Below are 9,985 nucleotides of genomic sequence, written 5' to 3'. Positions count from 1 at the left end.
TAATGCTCTGAATGAACTAAGTTGGTTAGACTATCATGCTGATAACGTGTTATAAAATAAAAATTATAAAATAAATAAACTGAAAACAAGCATAGAGAGATTGATATATTATTCAACTTCAAACTAATCTACATATTAAACTGAAATCTCCTCAATTTATAGAAGAAAGGAAGCAATTCTGAGGTTTTTCAGGAAGCAGTTGTAAGGCTTCTTAGGAAGCAGCTGCGAGTCTTTTTCTTGAGCTGCTTGTAAGCTGTTTGCATAAGTTACTCGCAATCTGCATATTTAATAAGAAGCTAGTGCAAGTCATTTCATTAATTGCTTGCAACCTACCTCGCATCATATGGTCGTAGATAAATTTCAATGGGATAGAGCATTTAATGAACATCCACAGTATATAATATTAAGAAAGTTTTCTATCTAATCTAGTTCTATTTAAAAAAGAAGTTATTACTGAATATCCTATGTGGGAAACGTAACTGGTGGGCCCTTAGATAAATATGCCAAATATGAAAAATATTACTACTAATAACATTTACTACACTAATTACTTTTATCTCTTTCCTTTCTAAGTGTACAAAATTTGGCGTCCTAAATTCTCCTACGCACAACGCCGCCGATAACCGCCGGGAAAATGACCGGGAAATCCTCCGGCGATCTCAACCATCACCACACTCACCTCGTTCTCAAATACGCCGTATTTTCGAGACTCATTTTAATCTCCTTAATACTTCTCTGGCGATCACTGCTCAGCCCTTACGACACCTCCGCTTCGATAAATCCTAGCTGCCTCCCTGATTCGGAATCCGGTTCGGAATCCGGTTCAGAGCCGGCTCACTTCCCGCGATTAGCATCGGCGATCGAGGATAGCATTGTTTGGGATAGTGTGTACTTCGTTCGAATAGCGCAGTGTGGATATGAATATGAACAGACATATGCTTTTTTGCCTTTGCTTCCGATTTGCATTTCCTTGCTTTCGCGAACAGGTTATCTTCTTTTTTATTTATTTGAATTTTATGACGCTATTTTGTGGATTAATAATTACATATTCTATGCATGTATTTCACTGTACAAAAAATGGAGTATTAAATTGTTTTGTGTTAAATAGAAGTTGCCAATGACAAAATTAGGAGCTTTCTGACTTAAATTTTAGGGGATGTTCCAAAAGGCAATTTGCATTTGTTATCAAATTGAAGCATAAAAAATGTGTACTTATGGTTAATTTGTGAAAGCAAAAACTTTAGATGCTTCATAAGCTAATTGCACCAAATACTTATTGAAGTGCTTAATATAACTTTTTAAAATTACATTTTTTGAAGCACTTAAAAAAGTACTTCCCGAAAAGCAGCCGCACTCCCAAACTGGCTCTAAGAGAGACTATGGGAAATACAGGGTTGGCATTTTGTAGTATAGACAGGGGCGGATGCTGTATAGGAGTATCGGCTTCATCTGAACCCAGTATTTTCTAAGGAGCATAAATTTATGTGTAAAAATCCACTAAAGCTACAACAAATAATAGATATGAACTCATTAACTTTAAAAATATGATGGGTTCAATGCTAAGAACCTTAAAGGCTGAATCTTTCTCAAAAAAAAAAAAAATACCTTAAAGGTTGCAACTTGCAACCCAGAGAGTTTAAATCTTGGATCCATCTCTGAGTATAAATATAGATAAGCGCGAAATAACTGTTCCGTTACATGTCGATGGTATATATGAGAGACTGTGTAAGTGACAGGATTGTCATTTTATAGAATAGATGTAGATAAACGTGAAATCACTGATCTGTTACATGTCATGCTTCAAAAAATGTATCTTGCTCTATAAGAATGATGCTCATCGTGCAGGTACTTTTCATTTTCTCGTTTTGGGGAAAAGTTACCATTCTTTTTCTTCTTAATTGGTGCTTTATAGATTGAAGAAGTTATCAAATGTTTGTTTTTGCAGTATTTGCCCCATTGATACCTTTTATCGGACAAAGAGCTGTTCTCGGGATGTCTGGCTATGTGCTTAATAACTTCGCTTTTGTTTTGGCTGCTTTTTATCTTTACAGGTAATGCCCTACGCTGGATAGTTTCTTGTTTAGCTATTCAATTAATAGATGCTAAGTAAACACATATACATGTTAATAGGGGTTGCTCTTTTTATAAGCTTTATAATCCATTATGGTTTTAAGGTTTTTAAACATGTCTAAGAAACTTGCAGCTTCGCTCATTTATTTTGAGTAAGTACTACTTCTCTATGAAAATATGTTCCTTTTTGTCTTTTTCTGATCTATAGAGGCATTCAATGCCGCGACATCTCAACTAATTTAGGATTGGGAATAGATGATTGATGGATTGAGAGTAATCATGAAGTTAAACACTACAAAACGACACATAAATGATCTATGTTGAGTTGAGTTAGTTTTTGAACATTCCATTTCAAAAACAAGTTAGTTTTGAACATAAGTTGCTTCCAAATTGTAAAGCAAAGCATTTGGAAATATAAGTGTTAAATACTTAGTATGTTACTTACTTACCTTTCAACTAAAAAAAGGTCCTGATTCCTTATTGTCTCTTTTCGGGGGATTACAAGACCCAATTCCCATTTCTTCGGGCGGATTAGTATCTGCTGGTAACTACCATCTGGTCACACATTTAGACATGTTTTCGTAATCAAAAGGTAAATGTGGGATCACTTTTCTAGAATTTGCACAAAAATTAAGTGGAGAAGGGTAGAGGGGCGGGCTCATTATCCACCGAGTTTCGAAGGCTGCGGTTGGTCCAAAGGATCGGCCCCAGACGGATTTCTCGGTCATCAAAAAAAAAAAAAAAAAAATATTTGCACAAAAATAGGGCAATCTCATGCTTCTGTTGTGGTTTTATTAGAGGTGTTTAACGGGCGGGTTGTGACATGTTGTACACAAAAAAAAAACCAGCCCGTCCGTTTAACGTTTCGGTTGTTAGCGGGCTGTTAGCGGGTTGTACTTTTTCAGGTTTTTTTGGTCCGTCCGAGTTCGGGCTTAGCGGGCTGGACCGGGCGGGGTTTTTTTTTTTTAAAGTTAATTTTGTTTTTCTTATTCAATGTTATTGATACTTAAGTGTTTGCAAACTTTTAAGGCTTAGAATTAAACTTTGAAGTTTAAAGTTTTAAATTTGAAAATTGAATTTTAAAGTTTTAAAATTGAAATTTGAAAGTAAGTGGCTACAAAAAATTATTTAATAAGACCAATAGGCAATATGTAAGGATCAAGCTCCGAAGGCTTTCATTTGATATTTTTATTGAATAATATATAATACTTCAAATTAAGTTGCAAGTTCTTTTTTGATTTTTTAATTTTTGAACTTGCAAATTAAAAGTTTACAACAATTATAAAAAATAAGAAATAATACATCAGAAACTGAACTTGAAGGAATATTTGCATCTACAGCAGAAGAAGCATCAACAATGTTAGCATAATAATTATATAATGTTTCTAAATGTTTGTGTAGATCAGAAATACAAGTGTCAATATCAGGAGTTTCAGTTGGTCCAATATCCATATAAGAATATAAAGCAATGATTAATTGGTGACAAGTGGCCATTTTGATAGAAGGGTTTAAAATAGCACCAATTAGGTAAATAGGGGGAATTGGGTAGACATATTTTTTAAACTTATCTAGCATAGATTCAACAACAGAAGCATATCCTTCTTTCTTTTTCAAATTATGTAGTAAAAGAGAAATTTCAGCAATATGAACTAAACCATTTGCAATAGTAGGATAATAAGCTCCAGAAAACTCAAGTGTAGCCACATAAAATTTTTGTACAGATTTTGCAACATCTTCAATGACATCCCAAGTTCTAGATGTTAACAAACGGCTAGGATCGGTACAATGAGAATTAGCAACTTCAGTTATAGGCATTCTATATTTATAACAACATTTTAAGAATAAATAAGTATAATTCCACCTAGTAACTATTTCTTCAGGCATGAGTCTTGGTTTTAGTCCATAGTGTAGACATTTTTCTTTAAATGCATGTAATCTAGCACTTCTATTATCTCCTTGATACCGGGTTGAACCAGGCTGTAGCCCGTTAAAACCCCGTTAACGGCTTAGCGGGCTTAGCGGGTTCCGGTGCACCGGTATGAAAAAACTGTTCGTTTGAAACCCGTCCCAGCCTGCCCCAATGCTATAGTACCGGGCTGAATCGGGTTGTAAACAGGTCAGCCCGGCCCGATTAACAGGTATATGTTTTATACATTGTCAGATCTGTGGTTGAATTAGTTTTGTGGTTTTTCTTCGTAATGGCCGTCTTTAGCTCCACTTTAGTAGGCTTTTTGTTGAAAATTCAACACAGTGCTCCCCTAAACTGGTCCTTGATAACAGCTTATTCTGGTGTGAGAAGATTTAGCTTATGATACCAAGAGTCATCTTTTGGAGATTCATTCTTCACTCAGTTTACACATACTACAGAAGTGATACGTACATATTCATCACGATATTTCATATACATGCTCACATAATTCATTGGATTCACATTGTCTTTGGACATTTGTGAAGGTACTTATTTCCTTTATCCTAATCTGCTTATTGTATATATGTTATTGGTTCACAGGCTCTCAGTTATCATCTTGAAGGACTCGGAGGTGGCATTGAGAGCTTCTATATTGTTTTGCCTTAATCCCGCTTCCATATTTTACTCATCAATGTAATTTTTCTTCCTTACGTTGCCTTGCCTTGCGTTGACCTCGTATTATGAGGACTCGCATATAAGTATGTTCTGTGCTTCGTGTTAACAGATATACTGAGAGTATGTATGCCCTGTGTTCCATTGGAGGATTGTATTTCCTCATGAGGGGTTCGAATAACTTTGCAACCCTTTGGCTTGCTCTCTCTGGATTTGCAAGGTCGAATGGGGTGCTTAATGCTGGCTATATTTGTTTCCAGACAATGCATAGGTCCTATGAAGCAGCTTTTGTTAGGAAGCATGCTTGTGTAAGTTTTGCTGTGTTTCTGTTCTTCCTTTCACCGATGCATTTTTCTTTCTGGATCAGTGCCTAATATATTATGATTGTTCTTAAATTGAATCTCACTATATTAAGAAGTGCGAGAGGCTTATACTAAACTGAGTTGCACAGATTTACTGTGAGTTCACGGACACCGTAGTTGGCACACTGCTTTCCAAGGAGCTTCAGGGAGTGCTATTAAACCTAGTGTGCCATGGGTGGTAATGAAATATATTCATGGCTGATGGCTCAAGTGGGGTTGGGTTGCTTAATGGATTATCCTCGAAAGAAAACAAGATGAGCCTATCATGCTTTCCGAGCCATGTTTCTAAAGTAGTTACTATTATTAGTAACCTCAAGACGGTCAAACTCTGAGACCTGGAGGCTTTTAATCCGAGATAAAAAAAATATAGAGAGGTAGAGAGTAAGGCATATCAAATTTGCACTTTTTATTGGCCAAAGGACCAAAAGGAAAGAAATTAATATTGAGATCTATACCTTATTATCTACATGCTTTTGCATTACAATAAAAAAAATTACTGTAGAAAAGGTCCACATTCCAAAAAATTAATGGTATAGAAAAGTTTTTGCCCACTTTAAATCTCCCTTTATCTCCCTCAAATTGGTCTAAATTCAAAAGCCTTGCATGTCCTATTCCTCTCCTTCTCATAAATTAGTTTTCTTCTTTTGCTCTGAATTGTCTTATCCCCAATATGCTTGTTACATCTCAGTTTTGTAAACTTTATGGTGGTTGAGCAAATTTGTTATGGAGTCTCATGCTCCTTATAGAGCTACCTCCTTGCCATACTATGTGAGACTATTTAACTGGAGATGGGTGTTTTAGTTGTTAGTCTGACTTTTATATTATATTGGTATTGTTTAATGAAAGAAAACAGTTAGTTTGATAGAAAGCCGGCTTAAATTTGATTAGTTAAAAGAACATAAATTGTTCAAATTTGTGAGAGTTGTATAAATTAATTTATCAAAATAGAATCTTTTAACGTTTCGGGACTTCCCAATATAGATAAAGACACATTGGGACTAAGGGAATAAGTTAGCTTTCAGTGGCTTGTGTTATAATTTCTTCATAGTTGTCATGATTATGAGCTATTAAACTGTTTGAGTGTCAATGGGTCTCAGAATTTTTCAAATATTGTGTATAGCTGAAGAGAATGTTTTAGTCGTTTTAGATTGCTCGGATTAAATCCTCCACTTGTTGCCAGGCAGCCTTGCTGGTTCTTATTTCTGGGGCTTTGCGTAGCTTGTTTATCGTTTTCCCCTTTATTGCTTTTCAAGCCTATGGTTACTTCAACATGTGTGTGGGAGGGATTCCAGATGAAATGAGGCCTTGGTGCAAAGCAAGACTTCCTTTACTCTACAACTATATTCAAAGTCATTATTGGTATGTTGATATCTTTTCTACCTTTTGAAACTCTCACTTGCCCCTTTAGCATTAAATTTGACTTGGTAGATATTAGATTGTAACTTTTATCTTATGTGCTGAAACGCTGGGTGTGTGATTGTTTTTCTTTTTAAGACTAATACCAGAAGAATTTTCAATTATACTTCTAGAAAGTCCTAATACCCTAGAATAATAATTTTGTCCGATCCTCTCCTCAAGGTCTAGACTCATCTTTGCCCCTATATTTTATATTAATAACTTAAAAGACCCTTAAGGCTAAGTTTAAAAACTACCTTGATCTTCCCATCACAGTCCAATCTCCCGCTTTTACCAATTTATATCAAATTCTTTTGTAATCTTTCCCTTTTTTGTTAATTTTTGTGCAAAAATTCTTAACGTATTATTTCAATTTGAACTTTTTGCAATCTATTTGAAGTGGGATGCCACTTTGGTTGGGGGTCTGGTTGGCCCTACGACCAGATCAATGAACATCTCTCTAGAAAGGGATATTTCCCATGGGTGATCGGTCGCAACGTGATCACCTCCCTATGATGTAGCTTTGCAAAAAATTTCCACATTGTGTTGCCAGATCTTAGTCACAGGAAATAGGTTCATTTAACTGATTTGTGATCCCAAGATAGTAATGCTTCATTGTTGATCTCATTCTCAGGCATTATTTCAGCTTTTGACACAAAAAAGGAAAAAATAAAGAATAAAGAGAGTAGATTTTTGTTTTTTAAAAAAGAAGGGAGAATGCCAGTATCCTCATCTAAACCCAGTGCTGATTGCTGCCAAGAAGAGAGGCTAACTTTGATGTTTCTCCTGTCTCAGGGGAGTGGGTTTCTTGAGGTATTTTCAAGTAAAACAAATTCCAAACTTTGTTCTTGCGTCCCCAATATTATCTCTTGCTTTCTGCACAATCATACATTATGTGAAGCTGTGGCCTGGGTTTTTTGTCTCACTTGGGTTTTGGGCATCCTCTCCTAATAAAGAACTTGCTGCTTCATCCATTCCTCTGGGGAGAAGTGCAGGACCCAAGAGTGTTGGCTTTCCAGTGGAAAACCGATCTGATGCTGGGCAAGGTATAGCTTGATACATGAATTGGCTTTTTGAATCATTTTCCATAAGATGTATGTTTTTATCATGTATGAAAGGCGGGTTTTGGTGTTTCTGGTTACAACTCAAGATTTGTCATCATTTTCCTGGTCTAGTACATGGGAACTACTTAATTTGCTAGTTGGTAAGACAAAAATGGTACATTGCTTATGATTGAACATTTTTGAATGTCCTGCAGTTATGCATAGAGTTCAGATACACTTGCCCACACTCGTAGTTCTTCTTGTAGCCATGCTTTCTTTCAAATGTTTGCTTCCGAGTTGAATTTCTAAGCTTTGATCCGTCATCTGTTGATCTCCTTGTTCATCTTGATGCACTTTGTGATGGCATGTCCATTGTTATCTGTGAATTAATATGACTGCATCTCTTCCTCATATAAAAGTGATTGGCAGTATGTTTCATCACATTCCTATGGGACTTGATTTCAGAATTTTGTATTGAAACGTGAAGATAATGCTCATTTTTTTTACTTGTGATAGGCAACTCTCTTAGAAGGCGGAAACCAGCTGTGGGAGAAGAGAACTATGTGATACAGCCATCGGAAGATGAAGCAACAGAGAATCCAGGATTTAAACCAGTTACTATTGTTCCCTTCATTTTACACCTTGTGTTCATGGCTGCAACAGCTTTTTTTGTCATGCACGTACAGGTCAGCTGGCCTCTTTCCCTTTTCTGAAGTGACGGTCATTTCTAGGAGTATATTTATCTAGCTTTCGGTACTAAATGGAGGGATAACTAATATTGAACTGAATCTGACTCTCTTCCGACCATTTTGACAGGTTTCAACTCGATTCTTGTCTGCCAGCCCTCCTCTCTACTGGTTTGGTTCATATGTCATGGCATCTCATTGTCTTAGCAAGAGATGGGGATACATTATTTGGACATATTGTGCAGCTTACATATTGCTCGGAAGTTTGCTTTTCTCTAATTTCTATCCGTTCACCTGAGATGTCTGGTAACGTTTCAGTAACTTAAAGCTGAACTTTCTTGTTGTCTGATTCACCATAATCTGCCTCATTTTTGAAGTATCACATCCGATGGCTATGCAGCAGCATCTTTCATTCCAATTTTGAAGGATAAAAGTTGTAGCCTATGATGAGTAGATATATGGATACTGGTTTTGATGAAAGATGAATTGTCGAGCAGTTTGCTTTTTTCACATTTAACCCTTGAAAAGCTCCACTAACTTACACAGTCTTTTGATATTGCAGTAACCAGAATTACTAGATTGATGGTACCTCCGATGTTGCAGTCAATTTTGTTTGGCAGAATAGTTTGAGACTAAGGATAGTTAGACTGAAAGTTAATTATTTGCCTTGTAATAGTTGATATTGGAGCTGATTACTTATTCAAATAAAGAAGAAGAAAGTTGATATCGGAGCTGATTGTATTACCAGCCTTGTCACTTGTTGCATTCCCAGAATTTGCTTGCTTGGTTAGTCATGTATTATAGCATTGTTACTCTTTAAATTCATATCTGGCAGATGATAAGATGAGACTACCTATATGATGGACGATCGTAGTGTCCATGCCAGCTTACCCACACCTCGGTAAACGTTGATAACTATGTATTTCCCCCTTTTTGTTGTGTGTTAGTTTCTTAACCCCGCCTTGCACCGGCACTTGAAACCTACCGGAGCCTAGCACTGAACCTAACCGCGCCTACAATTGCCATTTGAAATCTATCTGTGCCTAGCACAACTATTTGGAATTTACCCACACCTAGCACGGTCACCAAGAGCCTAGTCGAGCTAAGCACGGCCACTTGGAACCTATCCGAGCATAGCACGATCATTTGGAACCTAACCGCGCCAAGAATTGCCGCTTCGAACCTACTCATGCCTAGCATGGCCATTTGAAATCTACTCGCGCTAATCGCGACCACTTAGAGCCTATCTGCGTCTAACACGGTCACTTGAAACCTACCACCACAGCCACTTAGAGCCTACCCGCGCCTAGCATGACCACTAAGATGATGATTATCATTATCATTATTATTATTATTATTATTATTATTTTTTTGTTGTTGTTGTTGTTGTTGTTGTTGTTAATACTAGTATATTATTATTACTTAAAAGATTATCTATTTTATAATATTTAAAGGGCTTTATTAACGCATCAAAACTCTGAAAACTATATACATAGTGGAGAAAGATAGAGTGAACTTAAGGGTATACTTAATGTACATAATATAAAATAACATTTATAAAAAAATATTGGTTGATTCTTTAATAAATTTATAAAAGGACTATTCTATTTATAACATAATTTAAATTATAGATAAATCACCTAAGTTAAAAGAATAAGATAATCAAATATAACAGGAAAAAAAAAACCACATTGTAGACACGTAATTTCTCCCTGAATTTGTATACATTTTAGTGTTTAGATGTATGTTTTAGGTCTAATATTGCTATTTTGACTATTTTAAACCTTTTTGCTTTATTTTTATCTTAAAAATAAAACTACAAAAATATTTTCTTTTGTTTTAGCTAAT

General features: G+C 35.8%; 1 protein-coding gene across 2 annotated transcripts; it reads left to right on the top strand.

The window, feature by feature from the left end:
• Positions 1 to 537: 537 nt before the first annotated feature.
• Positions 538 to 8,881, top strand: LOC107826563 (uncharacterized). Of its 2 annotated transcripts, XM_016653560.2 has the most exons (9): positions 538 to 986; positions 1,946 to 2,051; positions 4,580 to 4,672; positions 4,764 to 4,959; positions 6,194 to 6,372; positions 7,204 to 7,454; positions 7,968 to 8,137; positions 8,268 to 8,443; positions 8,700 to 8,881. In XM_016653560.2, the coding sequence occupies exons 1-8, from the start codon at positions 635 to 637 to the stop codon at positions 8,433 to 8,435; spliced, it is 1,515 nt and encodes a 504-aa protein (XP_016509046.1). In that variant the 5' UTR covers positions 538 to 634; the 3' UTR covers positions 8,436 to 8,443; positions 8,700 to 8,881. The 2 variants fall into 2 exon arrangements, with proteins under 2 accessions (XP_016509046.1, XP_016509040.1); XM_016653554.2 differs by having other exon boundaries at positions 539 to 986; positions 8,268 to 8,881.
• The last annotated feature ends 1,104 nt before the right edge of the window (positions 8,882 to 9,985 follow it).

The sequence above is a fragment of the Nicotiana tabacum genome, chromosome 9 (genome assembly GCF_000715075.1).
Source record: "Nicotiana tabacum cultivar K326 chromosome 9, ASM71507v2, whole genome shotgun sequence".
NCBI lineage: Eukaryota > Viridiplantae > Streptophyta > Magnoliopsida > Solanales > Solanaceae > Nicotiana > Nicotiana tabacum.
The sequence above is the reverse complement of the archived record's forward strand: the minus strand, read 5'-3'. Positions and strand labels throughout refer to the sequence as shown.